This window comes from Stegastes partitus, unplaced genomic scaffold (genome assembly GCF_000690725.1).
Source record: "Stegastes partitus isolate 25-593 unplaced genomic scaffold, Stegastes_partitus-1.0.2 Scaffold704, whole genome shotgun sequence".
Lineage (NCBI taxonomy): Eukaryota > Metazoa > Chordata > Actinopteri > Pomacentridae > Stegastes > Stegastes partitus.
In genome coordinates, this window is record NW_007578435.1 from 44,971 (window position 1) to 65,704 (window position 20,734).

The following is a 20,734-nucleotide window of genomic DNA, read 5'->3' on the forward strand; positions in this document are numbered from 1 at the left end:
CTCCTTGAACGCCTCCTTTTCTCTGCATCTATGCTCCTTGAACGCCTCCTTTTCTCTGCATCTATGCTCCTTGAGCGCCTCCTTTTGGGCATCTCTGTGCTTCTTGAACGCCTCGCCTTGTCGCTCTCCTTCTGTTTGCTCCTGGATCGCCTTCCTTTCTCCCTCTCGTTGGTTTTCTGTGGCGGAGGAGAAGGTGAAGAAGAGGAGTCATGTCTCCTCTTCGCGAAGGTCTTCTCGGTCCTACTCTGTCGATCTTTTTCTCTGTCAAGATTGGGCCTCTTCTAGACGACAGAAAAAAAGATGCGTTAGTGTTTTTAGTGTATTTTATGGGTCATTCGATGAAAATCTGGCAGTTTCTCCCACTTGACCTCCTAAGATTCAGGATCATCTTCTACACACGATTCACTGTGTCTAAATCATTATCAAAAATACTCATGTCTTAACTCTGGGGAATTTATCTGCTGGCTCTATGTATGTTTTATAGAACAGTTTGGAAAATTTGACTGCTCAAACTAGTCATTTTGTTTGGTTTCTGTCCTCAGATTGTGAACGACTATAATGATGTGTATTCCTGGTATCCCACATTTGTCTTTGCTACGTGGCAGAAAATGATGGTGCACAAAATGTGTTGGCAGTATTTTTTTTTCCAGATTCAGCTGATTTTATATGGAATGACCCTCCAGTAGAGTAAAATTGTAGCAGATCAAACGGCCTCAGTCTTACCCCGTCCCCTCCTTGACGCTGTGGGCTTTGCTCCTCGTAGCCTCGCCTCCTCCTGTCCGGTGATCTCCCTTTTCTACCTTCATCGATGTTTCTTGTAGTTTGGTCCTGTTGACGTGATCTCAGTGGCGGTGGAGACTGGCTGTTAAAATCACATGGAAAAAGGAATTTAATCAGGTTTAGCAGAATTCAAATGAACTAGTTTTTTAAAAAAAACACAAAACCCTAACAAGAGTGCCATTATAGCGAGTTCTTCTGAGGTTTAATCGGCAGCAATAACAGCAACCATAGATACAAACAACTGCTTTTTGACAAGTTGGAACTCCAAGCTACCATGTCCAAAATGTAAAGTAGACTAGAAGCATTTCTCTTTCAAAATATATACAATTGATTTCCCACTAGTCAAAATGTCAATTCTTGATATTGACAATGTATTTCATATTTCCTACGCATCATCATTTCATATTTCGTGGCTGTGGGAGTTATATTTTGGAGCATTTGTTTGTAATTTATTATGAAACATGTTCAAGTCTAATTGTGAAAATAAAATCAACAAAGCAGTCATTGGTAAGTTTAGCCTCAGACTTTAAATCATAGAAAGCAGCAATCAGAGCAACATAAAGATCATGTTGGCTTCGAGTACTGACGTAGCTTTTACAGAATCGCTCAAATATATGTGAATAATGGTAACACTGAGATCAGTTTACCTCTGCGCTGGTATTTCATGTTTTTATTTTCCTACCTGTGAGCCGAGCTGGAGGAGACGCTTCTGTGTCGCGCTGCTTTTGCTTTTGGAGGACTCTTACTTTCGCTGTTTGCTCTTGTCTTCTTTGACACTTTCTCTTTCTCATCTGAGGAGCTTAAAGAGGGTAAAAGACAGAAAGTCACATGAGTTCAACACATCCCGACTGGTTAATTTCAAGCAGTAGATTCAGAAACACCTACCTGTTGTCTTCTTCCTCCTCTTCTGACACCTCACTGAAAAACAGATTATCAAGTTAACAAACACTTTCCTTGTTCAAGCCAACAGGTGAAAAGCAGAAAAACAGAAATCTAAAAGAGGAATACCGTTTCTTTTTCTTCTTTTTGGATTTCTTCTTCTCTCTACGAGGAGACGGGGAGGGACTCTCTGAGCTGCTTGGAAACAAAACAAAGAAAACCGTTAGATGCCTCCTCATCAGTCCTCCATATTGTTTCTGTTGAAGTTCATCCTCTCACCTGTCTCTGTTCTTGTTTTTCTTTTTCTTCTTCCGGCTGCGCTTCTTGGGAGGAGAATCTGACTCGTCTGAATCTTCCACCAACCTGAAAAAGCAACAAATGTCAAATCAGGAATAGAAATAACTCACTGTAATAAGAGGCCACAAGAAAAAGAACCATAAATTTGATAAACACATTTTTGGTTTAACACTGTGGGTGTGTTTATTGCGTTCGTCCGACTCACGTATATTTCTGCTGCTGCTGCTGCAGTCTCTCCCTCTCTAGACGTTCCTGCTCTCGCTTCTCTTTCTCCTTCTCCTTGCGGTCGGCGTGGAACGACGATCCGTCCACATAGTCGCTGGAGATGCCGAAAGCGGCGCGAAGACGGTCGTTCTTCTGCTGGTTGGCTGCAGCAAGAGCGTGAGTCTCCGTCACCCTGAGAGAAAACAAAACAAACACAACCTCCAAACTTCAGTTTCTCTCAGTCTGAAGATCACACAGACTTAATGAAGAGTTAAAAGACTGATACTGTGATTCAGTGAGAATATAGATGATTTTAGCAACACTGGAGCGAAAGCTAATCCCCATATTCTGAAAACATCACAGAGCCTTTTTTTTAAATCTGTGATATCATACATGTTCTAAGGTCTGGAGACATATGAAAATAATCCAGAACAGGCCAGTATGGAGATGCTCAACTTTTGAGACGATGATCTGGTACAAGTTGCATGTAAACGGTGTCAAAAAGCATTAAAAGGAGGAAACACCTCAAACTGATCCAAAGCATCTGGATATGTAAACTGAAGTCAGCTTCATGTGGTCACATCCTGAAATGTTTCTACTGATGAAATGAGACAGCTTCTTCTGTTGAGACGAAGCTCTACACAGAAGCTAAAGGCTGAAAGTAGCTTGTTTTGGATGATGTACAGTAGTTACCGTCATTACAGTTCAGTGTGTCAAAATGCAACGCTGTGTGTGTAGCTGTGATTGGCGAGGGCGACCGTCCACTGAACTGGCATACGATATTGATTTTTCTGGTGAAACGCTAGAACGGACAAAGACCTCAGGTGTCATTTAAGGTTCTGCCCTTCAAATACTTTAACTGCTAAGTACCTTGAGATTAAAAAACAACTGAGCAACAGCAGAAAACCTTTGTGTGTCCTGACTGAAACAACTACCCCTGTAGAGCTTCTTGTGGGGAAGAAAAAGCCCCTCCTCTGGGTTTGGTACATCTCAGCAGCGCTGAAAAACCATGGATCCCAAAACTGACTGGTTAAACTCAAAGAGGACTTCATGGCAAATTACTGTTTTTTGCTACAGGAAACAAACAACAACTTTTCAGCAGCAACCTACCACACAAAAGATTTCATGATTGGCAGAGGATTTGGATCATGCAGTGAGGGAACTCCGATAGTTTTTGTTGTTGGATTATCCACTTTAATCACAGTGCTTGTCTCTCTGTGTGCAAATCTTTCACCAAAATATTTCTACTTGTATTTGAGTCAAAGCCGAAGCCACAATCTTTTGCATCGCTCTGTGATTGGTTTGAACAAACACAAACAAATCAGATTGTTTTTCCCCCCCTATATCACAATGATATTGACATTCAGCTGGACTGATGTGTTCTCCAGAATAAGCTGGCTAAGTGAGACCACCACAATGGTGACCCAACAGCCTGCCGGTGGGAAACATGACGGCTAGATTGTCAAGCAGTGACTGAGCTTTCAAAATAAAATAATCTGGCCTTGACAGACACAAAGGGTGCCTGTCTGTCCTCCTACCATACATCTACATGGGGTCAAGGTCCTATAGCAGCTAATCTAGAAACAGGTATATGTCAGATATAGGTTTCGTAGACTGATACCCCACATATCACACATACTTCTGGGGAGGAAGTCAAGGGAAGTTCAAAGGGCCAAAAGATCAGTATCATTCTAACAGAGGCTTAACTACAAAGAGAACAAAGTGTTATTTAGGAAACACTGTAATCAATGGCAGATGACGTCGTTCTCGAGAAAAACTGGAGTAATACGCCTCGACGCCCCACCTAAGTGAAGTCTGCATGTGTGAAACACTGAATAAGAAATGAGTAACAAATATATTTTTCTATTTTATAGCAGATACACTAGAATTAGGGGGTGTGGACTGACACTAGCTATGATTGTTTTGATAAAAGAGATCAGGTTTGGGTATGGGATTGTTTTTTGGGATTCATTTAGTTTCAAGAATCACGAAATTTCAAATATGTATGTATGTATTATCACGTTTTCAGTATTGAGACATTCCTCAGTATGTGAAGGACGTAATGTAGCCGAGCAACATTTGACATCTCGCAGGGTGATGTTTCAGGACGCAAACTAAAGTAGCGTCTATACCTCCTAAAGATTTCTTGTATTTTGACTTCTACATATATTATGACATAATTGTATACTGGCATTTTACTATTATCTTAACTGGGAACAATATTTGTTGACGAGAATAAAGAAGCACGACTCTGACATTTAGTGTACACACAGCCTAACAAAACACTATTTTAAATGCAGCCACAAAAATTCAGGTTTGCCAGTGTTGCACTTACGTTGGTCTCTCAGTGGACGCTGGTGTCGGTTCCTGCTTCTCCTGCAGCATCATACGGAAACTGTTCACCTTCTCCGCGATCTCCTCAGCAGAATACCTAAGCATCCAAACAGAGAAGAGCTTTTAACAACACATAGAAGTCAAACTGGATGGATTAAGTACAAATTTCCACATGTAGCTCGCTATAAATGCCAAAACATTTCTAATTTGAAACTCTAAGCAGCAAATTTTTGCATTTAGGAAGCCAAAATCATTGGAACATTTGGAAAATGACTGAAACTATTAGTCAGTTTACTGTTACACAGCTAACTGGTTGAGTTTGAGTTATTTCTTTACCCCTGCTCCTCCATCATGTCCTGCAGCTCGGCACACTTGACCTCCAGCTGTCTCTTCCGCTGGTGCTCCAGGATGTCAGCATTGGGCTGCCGGTTCAGCTGACTTTCCAGCCTCTCGCGGTCTTTCTCATCCCGCTCGCCACCACGTTCATCTCGTGGCCGTTTGACCCGAAGGCTCGAAAGGTTTCGCTGCACGTAACCGTTGGTGCCGCTGCCTCGCGGAGTGGTCAGGCCGATCCCATTGTACATGGCTCTGCAGAGTCAAAACACAGAGATGCATCAAGTGGTTCAACAGACATGAACTATTTTGATAATTTACAAAACTTCTGTGGTTGTAGTTTCTAAACTGTGACTATTTTCTGGTTTCTCAACTCGTTTATGACAGAAAATTGACTATCTTTGGACAAAGTACGCCAGACTTTAGGAAACAATGATCAACAATTTTCAAAGTTTTCTGACACTTTAAAGAACAAACAAGTCATCTGAATAATCCAGGAAATAACCATCAGATTCATTGACAATGAAAGTAAGTATTAGTTGTGGTCCTAATGTCATGTGAAAACAGTGAGAACAGAATTTCAACAACGTAGCAGACATCTTGAGTCGACTTTGAAATGATAAAAAAACTGCGTATTAATTGATTTCGGAACTGTAGCTGCCATTTTAAGAATTTCCAACAAAGGCAGTTTATTGTTTTATGCATCTTCGAACATGTCCAAAGGGGAGTTTTCCTTGCAGCCAAACCTGATACAGGTTTATTACAGCATTTTAAATCCCTATGTGACTTCCTGTTATAAAATGGCAGACATAAACCATTACAGTAAACTGTATGAAACTAGTAAAAACACAAATGTAACCCCTTCAAATCACTGAAATATCATCACTAACAGCTTTATTTCAGGCGGCAATTTGGTGACACTGTTTTGTTTGAGTGTGGCCCGACTTTCCTGCAGAGTTGCTGAAATGATTCTGACTCACTAACTGGATGTGTGTTGCATCCAAACATGAAATATTATCAATATAAGGAGGATTTATTCAGAATAACATTGATTTTGTCGCGCTTTAACACGTGCGCCAGATCAGGCCTGTTGCTACGGATGTGTGTAAGTTAGCAACTTTATGATGATTAACGATGACAAAAAACAATTTATCACACTGACGCAAACAACCTGATGATTATTGGGTCTGAAAGTTGTAGTTGTAACATTCAGGTCATTTGATGGTCGGTGGATTTAACGCTTCAACATTTCTAAAGGCCCAACCACACTTAAGCGTTGCTAACTATTCCAATCTAAGCTAGCTTGCTAAGTAGCTAACGTATTTGTTACGTACCAGCCTTTTCTTTCCAAACCAAGAGTGAAACGATGTCGGGAGCAATTTATAGATTTAATAAAGTCCCGTACAATCACACGTCAACACCGAGTTTACAATAACCGCGTCTTTATAACTGTGAGAAATAAAGAAACGCTGCTGTTAGCTCCGTTAGCCACCAGCTAGCTGTTGGCTCTCCAACCACAGGAGATGAAAACCGTGTGACGGCATACGCATGGTGCGTACGTCCGGACTGCGCTGCGTTCACGCGCAGCGGCAAAGGTGAGACATTTTTGGTTTCCATCTGAGGATTAAAAACAAACGCATTTAGTTTGATTGTATTAAATTTTATTCAATTTATTTCGTTAATTCTGGCTCATCAGGACAACATATGCTCTAGTCAGTAAGCTTAAGTTTTAAATTAGTTTGGTAAATTTACATTAAGAAAACACATTAAAAAAAAACACTATTTAAAAATACACACGGGAAAATAAAATAAACAACAACAAAAAAACATGTATGATAAATAATTTTGTAGGATTGTAACTTAAATATTTAAATTAGCAAGGCAATTGGATGGAGTGTACAGTGGCGCGCAGTGTACAGGCTCCTTCTTGCCGCCAGTGTTGTATCAGATGAGATTAAGATAAATTAAACTTTATTGGTCCCTCACTGGTGAAGCTTACATGTGACAACTGCGAGACACAGATGAAGTATTGAAGAAGAAGGACAAGAATTACAAAACTTTCATAAGGCTTAATGTAAAGGTATAATAAATGCAAAAAATAAGGCATGATCGTTTACATATGGATGCATTCATTACATCAATTTAATGATACGAAAACAAAACAGCATAAATATATACATTGCTAATGGTCTGTCTCTGCAGTGTCAAATAAAATGTTTTTTCAATTGTGACCAATTGCTTTTGTAAATAAAAACAAGCATAAATAAATAAATAAACGCATTCACGATGGCATTCATAAAACATTCAGAGCTTCATGCATAATCTATATATTTTTGCTTCGGGTTTCTGTTAAAAAAAATTTAATGAACGGGAGATCCAACACTGCATTTCCCAGAATGCCTCTGGCTGACTTGACGCAATTTTTTCAGATAAAAACATCCTGCGTCTGTTCGACCGTTAGTGACGCCGGAGCAGCCGGAGAAGAGTGTGCGGTCTGTCAGTCGCTCTGTGGGTCGTTTCTCTGAAAATACTCCGAAATTCACATTCGAATCCAAACCGAACGGTTTAGGAACAATGGCCGAAGGCGACAACAAAAGCGCAAACCTGCTGGTGAGTTTAAACACTCTAGCTTTTTAACGTTTCAGCGGATTTTAAACGGCCCCGTGTGATGTGGGTGTGTTTGTTCATGGGGACGTTAGCACCGATGGCTAATCTGATAGTGTTCGCGGAGCCGAGGCTGTGTTATAGATTTTTTTTTCTCGTAGCATGAACTTTGCCCCGCCGGGAAACCGACCAACCGATTTAGCTCTAATCTTTTGTCCGACCGTCCGTTACCTTGCTGCCGCTGGGCTGCGATTGTCACTGCTGCTAACCTCAGCTAGCCGCTTAGCTAGCCTGTTAGCCGACGCGACAGGTTCAGGGCTTATAATTAAGCTTAGAACCATGAAATTAGGTTCACTCGACGTATATGGATTTTTTTTATTTTTATTGATGTTAATTTGTTTTACATGGATATAGAGTCTATTATTTTCTATTTTGCACTGTCACTGCATGTCAACAGGGCAAGTGGCGTTATCGTATGTGTGCTTATCGCCAAAGGCTCACACACCCTAAAATACAATTCAAGTGGCCAATACATGGTTATTTAAATTTGGATTAGTTAGAAACATACGCAAGTAGTTTTCATACTGGCAAGAAACCAGTGACTTTAACGAGGCTGGCTGCAGTTTTGCTACTAAACTACTTCCTCAGCTTTTGTTTTCTTCTTTAAATTATCCTCTTGCTTACGGAAGTCTTTGTGTCACGGTGAACACAGTTTAAGTCTCCACTAATGTGAAAGGTCAAAATTGCAAACATGTTGAGCAATACAAGGCTGTTTCTGACTGATCGACTGTTTTACTGATTGCTTGAATTATCTTAATTAGTTTAATTAATCTAATCTGTACCACTGTATAATTTATGACGTTCTGACGTCTTTCAATTTTAAAGAGTGTTCTTTTGTAATGTTGTGTTGTTGTTGCCTAGCCTTAAGGAACTGTCACTTTGCGTTTTCCTGCACTTTGAATTAATTTACCCTTGATTTAAGTTTTTTTTTTTTTTGTTGACAGATTGTTATTGTATAATGCCGTACAGTACAAAATGTAAGCAAAGGTTTTCACATTAAAATTGAACTGCAAACTCCAACGTGACTAATAATTCTACCAACACCCTTGAAGTGAAAAAGTTTGGTCTGTATTAAACAAAGTGCAACATGAACATGGTGGTTTTCAGCACGGACCATCTAAAACAACTGCCTTTTTCCTTATCGTGTAGATGTTCTCTGATTTGGGGAATAGCTTTGAATTCTGAGAAGTCACAGCACAGCGTTTAACTCGTGTGCGAAATGACTTTGCCAGACAATGTCGTCTTTGTAAAATCAGGATTTTAGTGGTACAGAGCAGCAGACTTCTGGTTAACATTAAGCTTTAATGAGCAGTCGCTGTTTCATACTCATTCTGTCGTCTAACAACAGAAAAAGAAAAATCTGTAAATGATAACAGCTTTATTGGAAACCCAGCTGTTTGAAAATGCAGTATATGTGAGCACAGAGAGCAGGAGAGAACTAATGGATGTAAAATGCCTCCTGCGTGTTTGTTCCTCAGGTGGCCAATAATGTCATGATGCAGCATTTTGTAGCACAGACGTCATGTTGATGTCATTGATTCTGCCAACTAATCAGCCAGAGAACATGATGTGGATTATCTAGAGCAGAAGAACAAACCCCTGGAAAAACTCTTGGTTCTGCCTTCTGAAGACAGACCTACTGGATTATACTGATATTGAGTTTTTTTTCATACTATACTGATCAGTAGTGCACTTGGTTTGGTAAAGTGTTGGATTTTGTGTCCAGGCTCAGGAAACGGCCCAACTGGAGGAGCAGCTGCAGGGCTGGGGTGAAGTGATCCTGGCCGGGGACCGAGTCCTGCGCTGGGAGAAGCCGTGGTTCCCTGGAGCCCTGATGGGCGCCACCACTGTCCTCTTCCTGTGAGTCCCTTTGTTACTGTGTGCTAAACACAGCTGGGCACATAGCTGGCATAGCATGCCTTTCCTTCCCCTCAGCAGTGAGATCTATCTGTGACAAGAGAACAAGCATTTATGCTATCTGTGTACCTTGCAGGAGTCTTAAAATAGCAAAAAATACAAGGCTATGCAGTGTCTTACAGTCTTGTTTTAATCCTGAAAGGTCTTATTTTTTCAGTTTTTCATCTTTGTTTCCCACATTTTTGTCATACTAATTGGGGATTTCAAGCTTAAAAGCTACAAAAATTCAAGTAATGCATGATAATAGAAAACAGCACCCTGGATCATGTAAATAACACAAGAATACACACACGACTGTGCACTGAACTTTTGCATCACAATTATTACATCCCTATTATCTGTGACATAATGTAGTTTCTTGATGGTTTGACAAATTTAAATGGAATTTTTAAAAGTCCATATTTATATTGTGATTGATTTTTAAAACATGTAGCTCAGCCCAGTGGCAAATCTTCTTTGTCAAGGTCTTAAAAGGGTCTAAGTGTTGATTCTAAATGATTGTATACTATATTAATACTGTCATTTTGAAACATGTCAGCATATCAGACTAAAGTTGTCTTAAAAGACTATTCTAAGGTTATGTTGAAGTTTTCCACCCTGTTTAAACACAAACCTTGAGGAAGTGAAACAGTGTGGATTACAACGGATTCGATTTTGTGAAATGAGCTCAGGTTGTGACATTCTTTGCAATGTGGGTGAATCCAGACCAGAACACTGTTTCCTTTTGGGCTACTGATTGTGTTTTTGTTAACACAGTGCATTCCTATTTGTTATTCCCTAAATGCACACACCCTCCCTGGTGATCTCTGCTTCACTGTCAGTTGCAATGCTGTTTTTTTAAAAATTGCAGCTTCAGCAAACAAGAACAGAGATCTCTCAGTCATAACAGGCAGCGGTTCCAAAAACAGCACTGTAAAATATTGGAAATACAGGTTAGAAAATGCTTGTAGTTCCAGTGTAAGCAGCAGCGGCTTATGCTTCATGTTCCACTTCCAGGCTGATTTACTACTTGGACCCGTCAGTGCTGACTGGACTCTCCTGCACCGTCATGCTGCTCTGCCTGGCCGACTACCTGGTACCGACCCTGGCTCCCCGAGTGTTCGGCTCCAACAAGTGGTGAGAGATTGACCGTCAAAGTCACATTTAACTGAAAAATCTCATTTATTTCCTATCTGTTTAGTTTTTTCTAAGGTTTTTTCTGCTAGTTAGTCGGCTTTGCGCTCATATCAACATCCATCCTTTAGAACCACATTTCAAAATCTAAAATAATAGCAGCTGCTCTTGAAATAGTGTCTCACTTCACAATTTCGTCATTGAATTAATCTGAGCAGTGATACTGGGTGAGGTCTAAGCTTGCAAGACAGAATCAGGTTTTTCTAGCTGAGGACATTTGGAGGTGTGTATTGATGACTCAACATGACAATATTAAAGACGGACTACAGATGATGTAAGTGAAACTGGCACTGAGAAAATCCTCAGGGTTTTGTCCGTTACTTTCTCATTGGCAGCAGACGTGAAATCAATAAAATAACCCAGTCATCTGTGAGAGAGCTGCTCTGTTATTGGACCAAAGATCCATTTTTATGATCACTTTGGACGAAAAGGGTTCTCTCTTCACAGCGAACCTCTCTGAGGAGCTTTGACGTTACACAGTGCTTTTTTTTTTTTTTTAAACCAATTTTGTTAGTTTGGGATTTATTTACTTGAGCATAATAGACATTTTTAGTTTACTGTCACCTCCCAAAACCTTGGTGCTGTCACCTTTTTAGTAAGAAACAAACATTTTGATTCTAAATGAGCAGTTCAGGCTTTCTCATTTACAGCAAATAACCAGCTCATCTGTGAGATCTGTGGATCCATTTTACTGTCACTTTGGAGTAGAAACAGAATTCTCTCCTCACAGCAGATCTCTTTTTGCTTTACTTAACACGTTACCATCTGAAACCAGCCCGATAGGGTTTCCCTGAGCTTGGTGGAGCTTTGACATTACACAGCTCTTACCTAACAGTCTCTTGACTCAGCTGTGAGCGTTGGATGGTGACAACCAGACACCAGGGCAGCGTTGGGTAACAGCCTGCAGTTGGCACAGTATGTTGGATATGCGTCTTGATATATAACCTGCACTGCTGCACATTCCTCAGGCAGCAGCAGGCATGCAGAGTCCGTTCAGTAAGGACCAGCAGTGACTGTTGTATCTGGATTAACAGTAACACAAAGACTTGATGTGTTTCTACATATGTGCTTTGACAGCTTTTAATTAATGGATTAAATGAGTCTGACTGCAGTCTTAGGGGGGATGAAATCATCAACTCTTGCACTTATCAACAGATCTGTAGATGAACTAAATGTTCCACAGAACTCTGAGTGACTCTTCCTGCAGCCTTATTAGCCTAAACGAGTTACAAATCACCACAAAAAGCTTGAATTACAGAATATTAAGTCATTTGAATCTGGTTATTTGTTAATGAAATGATCAGAACAGACTGGGACCAGAGCAGCTGTACATATTCATATGATTTCTGAAAATATACTCAGTGGTGACTGGTCTTTTTGTGTGTGGGTTTTGCACATGTTGTGGTGATTTCATGTCCTTTTATGATGATATTTGACTCTCTTTTTTTAATTAAGTTTCATCCTTTTGTGGTGATTTTGCATCTCTTTGGGGGAATTTTGATTCTGATTTGTACAAAGTATTCTAGACCTCAACGTTATGCAAACAGGGAGCAGACAATGCAATACCTGCATCTCTTTCAATGCGTCACAATATTGCCAGAATGCATTGCACAGCTGCTCACGTAGACAATGAATAAGAAAAACTGGCGTGACAGATTCTAGGGATACTAGAAATGAGCTGGTTTGATGTGTACTAACTGATACCACCTGGGTTTAAAAGTCTGCTTTGTGTTTTTAGTTGCAGAGTAGCTATTGATCTGTAGACTCTTATATTGTAGCTCGGGCTGCAGCTCACTCCTTCAGATTGCAGCACAGCCAGCCAGCCGGTTAAATGGAGCCTTCAGAGTCCGGTCACGGTTCCCGTTTGGCTCCACGACAACAAGGACCGAAATAGGGAACGATGGCTAAGCAGAAAATAATCGCCACTTTTCTCAGCTGCCCCCTCATCACTGTCAGAGCTTAATCTCTTTAACCTTGCAGCGCTGCAATACAGAAAGACTGGATGTATGTTTGTGCATGATCACACCTGACTAGTTGTGATGAGGAAACAATAGTTCATAACAAGGCAGATTTGTGTTTTCTTTTGACACTGACATTGAAACCCTGAACTTTTTTTTTTGCATATCAAATATTGTGCTTATCGACTCCATTAATCTCATTGCGAAATGTCAGAGAATTTTTGTAAAATGTACCCAAAAACCTAAGTTGATGTCTCCAGAATACCAAAATGGTCAGTTTACTGGAAGAGAGGATGAAAATATGAGAAAAACTTCACTAAACAGCACATTTTTTCACTTCTAATAGAGATTTGGTGTATTTTTGTCTGGTATAACAACAACTAACAAGTGAGAACTGCTGTGGCTTCCTTTAGATGACAAATTGAAAAGATGTTGCTGGTGAACATTTGTCTGTGATCACATCCTTTTGGCCTCCGCTTGGCAGAAACTCTTCTGTCAGGATGTTTTTGTCTTATTTTGTTTGTTTTTTTTTTTTTATTCACACCTCGACCTCTGTTCGTTCTCAGGACCACCGAGCAGCAGCAGCGTTTCCATGAGATCTGTGGTAACCTGGTGAAGACTCAGCGTCGCATCGTCGGCTGGTGGAAGCGTCTCTGTGCCCTGAAGGAGGAGAAGCCCAAAATGGTAAACTGAAATGTTAACTGTAATCCCAAAACATAAAGCACACATGAGCTGAATTGACTGCAGAACCTAAGAGCTGCCTGCAGGCCTGCTGCTTTATTACAGTGGGGAGCTTTTTCTCTGTGCTCCAGATTAGAAATGTCAGCTGATTCTGCTTCGCTGTTCCACTTAGCAGACCTCAAACTGGGTTACAGGCTGCGGTAACCTGATTTTTCACACTTTCCCTCTCTTTAGAATGACCATGAGTGTTCTGCTAATACAGATAACATGAGTTTTGTTGCTGCACATGTGAGGAAGGATTCTTTTAAGCCCATTAAACGGTTCCACAGTTTGTGAGCTGACTGTAACGTGACCTCTCTGCTCTCCACAGTACTTCGCCTCAGTGATCAGCAGCCTGCTGGCAGTCGCCTGGATCGGACAGCAGGTGCACAACCTGTTCCTCACCTACCTGATCGGTGAGTGTTTGAACTCGCAGTAACCTGGACAAACACCAATGTTCCCAGTGTTTCCCATCATTTCCTCTCCTGGTGCCTGCTTTCACTCCTAAACACAAAAAAACACACAGAACGTGAAGGGTTTGGTCATATTTTGAATTCTTTTGCTGTGCGCAGGGTTTTCCTGCACAGAGGAATCTTTGGCGCCCCTCCAAAGAGATTCTCAGCAGCACAAACATGTTAAGAACTGAGAATAAAAACTAGATATATGTATTTTTACCCAGTTTTGTCGATTTGAGTTTTATTTACTTCAGCATAACAGACATGTTTTGTTTTTCTTAACTTTTTTTTGAGAAACTTTTAAACATTTTATGCAGAAATAGAACTAAGAACAGGAGCAGTAGGGGGGTACCTTTTTTAACATGGCATCATCATCTGCAGCAGTCATTGTTACTTGAATGGCACCTTTACATAAAGTCGGCTTGACATATTCTGTCCATTTTGACCAAGTTCTATAAAAGCTCTAGTTGAAAAGACACTTGTTTCCATTTTGTAGATTTCTTGTATAATGTTGATCCAGTCCTCATTTCTTGGTTGCTCAGGCTTGAGCCATCTTCTGGTGATGGCCTTTTTACTTGCTGCTAAAAGAATGTCAAGTAGTTTCTTGTCTCCATTGCCAAGGCCATCCAGTACGATGTTACCAAGATACACAGTTTCAAATGAAAGGGGAGAAACGACTGAGAACACATTTTGTACAGGCTGATAGATCCCAACCCAATGAAACAGACATGTTTATTTATAGAATGGTTAGAAATAACAGGAAAATGCAGAGACTTCTGTCAGATAAAGACTAATTTCCTTTACTGAACACATCCATCACGTTTAACTGTTGTAGTTACCTTTTTTAAGGCCCATTCTGAGTCACCTCTTTAAAAATAAATAAAAATTGACTCTAAACGAGCAGTTCAGACCAGGTTTAACTTTAACTTTCTAATTTGTTGGATGGAAAGGAAAAAAAGTGTCAATAAATTTTACAAAAAAAACCCCTGAGAATACATTTCTTATCCATATTAAGTGTTGTAAGCTCCTTGTTGTCTCTCTTTTATTCCTACATCTCTTCTCATTTCTTCCTCAAAAAACTGTACAAAGTAAAAGTACAACCAAGTCACCAATAATCTGGGCTGCTGTGATACTATACGTTTGTTCTCAATGGTTTAACAGGAAACTGCAAACTGTCTAGATGTGTTTGGTTTCTTCAAACTTGTAGCCCAAAGGCTTAAGTGGAAAACAGAACTGTCACATTAGTGCTTTTCCTGTTCATCCAGATTAAAGAGACCACAGGGGGTTAAGAGCAGGAGACTCTCATTTATACCAGAGATGCAGCGCACAGATACTTTATCAATCCCTCAGGGGAACTTTTAGTGGTGCTGCAGAAATTTACATACCACAAAACATACATGGTTTACACTGAGTTGACATCTGGTGGGTAGGAGAAACACTAGTCCAAAAAATATAAAAAATAGAAACTACTGTACAAGATATAACACCAAGTAGATGTGTACGTGGAGAAAAACAAAAAAGAGAATATGATAAAAAGGAACTAACACACTCAACAAGAAAGTATTTACTGCAACAAATTGCATCACTCTTTTTGAGTTACGACAACTGCGAATGAATTTATGTTCAACTGACAAACTTGAGTTAAAGGAATCGGCTCAACGTTATTTTTAATTGCCTGTCTTAAACATTGGACATTATCCAGGTATTGTCCATTGACCAATTTCATTAAGTTATCTCAAAGTGAAATACGTTTTTTAGGTTTGAGTTTCAATCACACACAATATTGAGTTAATGCAGTTATTATTTAAACCCAGCAATTTACAAGGTTTATCTTTTCAATAAGTAAATTAGATTTTTATTTTTTTATTTTTAAAAATCTTTAAGTTCAATGTGCAAAGTCAGAATTCATGTCTGTCACAAATCTGAAACTTGCTGTTCGGAAATGGCTCTTAGGGTTAAATACAAATTGTGTTCATGTTTTTAGACTTTTGTTTTTTGTTGAAGTTTTTAATGGTTGGCTGAAGGCACAACACCAAACGCTAGCATTTTTAAAGTGATTTTATAAAGGAGACTTGATATTTCTTGTTCAGTTTTTACATTTAATTTCATCACAAAGGAGCTGTACATCAGCGTTTGGATTCAAATAAGAAGTCAAGGCTTGTCCATTCAAGTTCAGCAGCCACTGTGACAAAATTCTTGTCAATCTTCTCCTTTAGCTGCATTTCCTGAATGTGATCTTTCTAACACATCTGACAATATTCACATGACCTGACAGGAACAGGAAGAGATGGCTGTTTAAGTCAGCAGCTGCTAACGTTGCTGCGTCAAAGTTATTTTAAGGCGTCTTGTACTGCTTTCAGTGTCAGATTATTTATTTGTGAGGGTTTGTGTAGAATATTAAACAGGATTAGATGTTTCCTGGTAGAACTGGTTTAACCTCAGGAGCAGGAAAACTGCTTTTCTCCTGCTGTGACCTCTGATTTCCATCACCAGGCTTCCTGCTACGATGACTCATGTAGATCAATGTTTGCATCCCAAAAACCTCAGGCAGTTTCAGCAACAGAGCTGTTAGTTCTTCCGTTATTAATGGTGTAGGTGGAGGAAGTTATGACGTCAGTCTGTACTGCAGTAAAGTGCAGTAAAACCTGAAATGATCTGTGAACAGTAAAGTGAACAGAGGACGAACACACCTTCCAGCTGCCTCAGAGGGGAGTCAGTCAGTTACATAAGTTAAAACATGTCAAGTTTTCATCAGACAGAAAGCAGTGAAGCAGCGATGACTTCACACTTGTGAAACAGTCATTTTAATCTAACAGCTCCTACATTTCGCCTGCTCACAGTAACTTGTTTTTTGAAGAATGCTGATGAGATCCAGGCCTCAGTCTGTGTGGAGTAAACAAGTCACTGATGAGTTATTGCAGTGATAGATGTGCATTTTTCTAAGTCAATAATAAACAGTGGAATGAACCGCAGGGTCGGAGACGTCTTAAGTGTTTTCACACTCAGCAGATTGTGTGATGAGTTAAAGATATTGAAACTAATCAGTCGTGTTTTCTTTTGCAGCAGCAGCAGCTTTTTTTTTTTTCTTCTTGTAGTGTTTGCACGTAGCTTCATTCTGCTGTGCATCATATTATTTTAGGGGTGTTGATTGCTAGTCAGTTAATAGTTGATTAAGAAGATATTACTTGATAAGGCAGAAGACTTGGGACATGTAAATCAGAAAATGTTATAGATTAGCTGTGGTACTTGGTTGATCCACCAGGTGGAGCCTTACTGTTTAAGATAGAGTTACAGGTGTGTGTGCTGCACCTCTGTGACGGTCATGTTGGTGAACTCTACAGCTTTCAGTAAAAAGGTGGCTGTCTGTTTTAGCTAGCTACCTGAAGCTCATGATAACAATGCAAATGATACTTCATTCATCCCCTTGGGGAAATTCAAGGTATCCAGTAGCGTGCACAAACATAAGAAAATGAATGTGCAGAGTAACATGCAAATCATGCTGGTAGAAGAAATATGGTGCATAGTTATGCTGGTATTTACAATAGAAAAACTAAGAGTTTCAGATGCTACCACAGACCTGGAGCAAGTGTCTGTCAAACTTGTGAAGCAGCAGGACTCTGATTACATGCCTCCAAAAACATTAAAATGATGAAGTGTACACATAAAGGTCTGTTTTCTTGGTGGCAGTAAATGCTGACAGATTTTCTGGACTGACAAAGTTGCTACAACAGCATTTGTGGACGTCTGTTCCAGCTGAGCAGCTGTTTCCAGCAGCTGGATGAACTACAATGAACGCCATCATGTAAATCAGCTGTGAGGATTAATGTCAAGAGATGAATAACGTTACAGGTTATTTATTTGTGGAAGACTGCAGCTGGTTTTCTGCATTTGACACATTGACAAGTTGAACAATGTTAAATTAAGTCTTTTCCTAATTGAGGCTAAATTTCCAACAATAGAGCAATAGATTTCTGTTAAAGGGTAGCTAGGATTAATTTCCTTTTACTGTACACAGACTGATCATTCTCACTGTCATGTGTAGGAAAACCCTGAAATAGACTGAATAGACTGACATGAGTAAAGCTTCATCACAATGTTGATTAATGGGTTTTTCTAATTACACATCCTGATTAGCACACTGTTTTTAACTTGTAAATGGATGAGAGTGTAAATTTGCTCAACGGAGTCAAAGGGATGTAAAAAATGATGTCGAGTATAATATAATCTTCTTTATCTGCAGTGAGCTTCCTGCTGCTGCTGCCAGGCCTGAACCAGCACGGCATCATCACGAAGTACGCCGGCATGGCCAAGAGGGAGATCAACAAGCTGCTGAAGCAGAAGGAGAAGAAGAACGAGTAGACGGACGTTTGGGCGAAGATGGAAATCTCAAAGACGAACCGACGACAGGCAACGAAGGTGGAAGAAAGTTTGGATAAGAAGAAGAAGCAGGAGAACAGAAACTCCGCTGAGCCTCCTGCTTTCAGTCTCTGAGCGAGACGTCACTGTTATGTTTGGTTTTTCACACATTGGATAAGTTTAATTTTTTCCCTCCACCTTGTCACATTTCAACCTCAGCACCCACCCCGTTTGTTTTTTATTTTGTTTGTTTTTTTTTTTCTTTTAAACGATTCTGCCGAGCATGCAGCCACCAAATGAAGGTTCTCACATGAAAAGTTGAACACGGGCGGCGTAAACACACTGTTAAACACCTCTCTGTTTCCTAGATTAGGTGTGCTCTGTTTTCAGGTGTCAGTATTGCTTTGAAGCCATTCCCTCTACTTAGACTAAGTCACTACTGAGCAGTTTTTGTAGCATTACTGCATCATTTTAACAACACGAATCATTTATTTTTGTCACACAAGCGCAGGTTAATGAGCCTCTTTGTGCTTATTCTGCTTTGGTTGTGTTTAAACTTAGTGCTGAAAACAAAAACTGGATTTAAAGCCGAGCTCATCGGGAGGCTCTTCGCTGCTAGCTGGACTCTGGTCTATTAGCGCTTCGATTAAACCTCAGCAGTGTTTCATGGCTGTGGGGTCTCTGTGTAAATAGGCCTTTCCCTCATTCTGTCTCCGTCTGTCGTCCTTTTCTTGTTATTTATGTGTTCTTTCCTGCTCAAGCTCCTCCTTTCCAGTCTCTTAAACTCATTTCATTGTTTGTCTTTATTGGAGATCTTTACGAAAATCAATAAAATTTGATTTAAATGGATTTTCTCAGGCCTTTGTGCATCATTTCCTGGTTTGGTTTCGATGACGCAACTTTTAAAAATGGAAGTTTCTATCCTGAAAAGGACCATATGTATAAATATTCACAACCATTTTCCAGATGTTATGGAGAGCTCAGATGACGACACGTTTTTCATACAGAACATTTTACAACGTTCCTGTAATCTGATTAAAGGTGGAATAATTGGCCTTTTTGTAGAACGTTCTCCTTGAAACGTTTCCACAATGATAACAAAGGAAGGATGATCTCAACGCAACATTCAAAGAAACAATTTCCAAATGTTATCAAGGCCTCAGTTTTGTAATGTTCCTTTAATGTGATATTAAAGGTGGAACATTTCTTTTTGTTGAGGGAACACATTAAAGAACGTTCTTTTGTGAAACATTTCTACAATGGTAACACAGGAAGGATGTTCTCAACATTCTAAAAACAGTAAGATGTTGGGAACCTCATGACAGAATGCTCTTCATAAAACGTTCCCATAGTGTGATGTATTATTAAAAGTAGAACATTCTTTCTGCATTGTTCTGAGGATGTTGTTGAGGGAACATATTGTAGAATCTTTAAAATGTTCTTTTAATGTTGGAGATTTTAACTGAACATTCTCAGAACAACATTTAGTTTTAAGACCTTCAGCACATAACGGTCCAACAACGTTGTTAAACATTTTTAGAACGTCTTTAGTTATCTGACCTTAAAGAAGAACACTCTGGGAACTAAATGAAAACATTAGTGGAACTTTGCAGAACTTTCTCAGAACACTTTTGGAATTAAAAGAAAAAAAAAAATACAGCTAGGAAGTTTGTCCCAACAGGCTAAAATATAAAAAAATCATCTTAACATAAGAAAAAAAAAAGGGGGGATTAGTTCAGTAAAGGTCATAAGGTTCAGTGTGATTCTACAAAATGAGCCTCAGACCAACTCATAAACAGTTGTGTGACAGTTTTACAGCTTCTCTGTTTCTCCTCTCAGGCTGATCTCCAAAACATCTTCATAACTTCATAACTGAGCCTTTGTGTTGTTTCCCTGCAGGGCTGTTCTCAGTCTGAACAGCCGGTTCTCAGAAGAAGACGTCTCATCACATGCCAGACGGAAAATATGTGTGAACAAGAATCCAAAAGTGAGAAATCGTGAAAATGTGATATATTTTTTAATAGAAACTGGGAAATATTCAGAAAGTTAGAAAAAATTCTAAACAAGAAATTCTGGAGAAAAGATTTATTCATAACAATAGTAATAATAAAAATAATATATCTATTGATTCCTGCTGAATAATTTTTGCTAAGTTCGTCTGAGTTGAAATATGTTTCTGACACTTTATTTTCACACATATAAGAATTAAGAGGTTGATACGAATGTTTGTAATCATGGAGATCAATAACTGATATTCGTGTTATCTTTGGGTTTGACAAACAACTATCAATATTTATCACCTTTTTCTGGCATTTTTTTAAAACTACACGACTTATCGATTATTCCAGAAAATAATGGGCAAAATTAAGTGACAATGACAATAACCATCGTGGTAGCCTTAGTTGTGACTACAGATAGATGGAGGTGACTGTATTTGAGCTAAAGTAGCACATTTTTACATTTTATTTTATTGTATATCAGTTAAATTCATGAACACTGGGAGATTTATCTTCTGAGAGACTTTAACTTTAATTTGCACTTTTACCTTATTAAGTAAACTGCAGGTGCAGGCTATCTATCTATCTATCTATCTATCTATCTATCTATCTATCTATCTATCTATCTATCTATCTATCTATCTATCTATCTATCTATCTATCTATC

At 39.4% G+C, this 20,734-nt stretch overlaps 2 protein-coding genes across 2 annotated transcripts in view; one reads left to right on the plus strand and one right to left on the minus strand.

The window, feature by feature from the left end:
* srrm2 (serine/arginine repetitive matrix 2) overlaps positions 1-6,363 on the minus strand; it is a 12,074-nt gene extending 5,711 nt beyond the window's left edge. Inside the window, 10 exon segments of the mRNA XM_008290927.1 lie at positions 1-281; positions 724-862; positions 1,463-1,579; positions 1,666-1,698; positions 1,789-1,854; positions 1,939-2,022; positions 2,162-2,353; positions 4,496-4,591; positions 4,831-5,082; positions 6,162-6,363. The exon segment at positions 1-281 is cut by the window's left edge and continues 2 nt beyond it. Of these exon segments, the coding sequence (XP_008289149.1) occupies positions 1-281; positions 724-862; positions 1,463-1,579; positions 1,666-1,698; positions 1,789-1,854; positions 1,939-2,022; positions 2,162-2,353; positions 4,496-4,591; positions 4,831-5,078 (1,256 nt within the window). The 5' untranslated portion in view covers positions 5,079-5,082; positions 6,162-6,363.
* Positions 6,364-7,270: 907 nt separating this feature from the next.
* On the plus strand, positions 7,271-18,919 carry arl6ip1 (ARL6 interacting reticulophagy regulator 1). Its single transcript, XM_008290928.1, has 6 exons — positions 7,271-7,437; positions 9,218-9,351; positions 10,405-10,524; positions 13,106-13,223; positions 13,591-13,675; positions 17,955-18,919. The coding sequence occupies exons 1-6, from the start codon at positions 7,402-7,404 to the stop codon at positions 18,071-18,073; spliced, it is 612 nt and encodes a 203-aa protein (XP_008289150.1). The 5' UTR covers positions 7,271-7,401; the 3' UTR covers positions 18,074-18,919.
* The last annotated feature ends 1,815 nt before the right edge of the window (positions 18,920-20,734 follow it).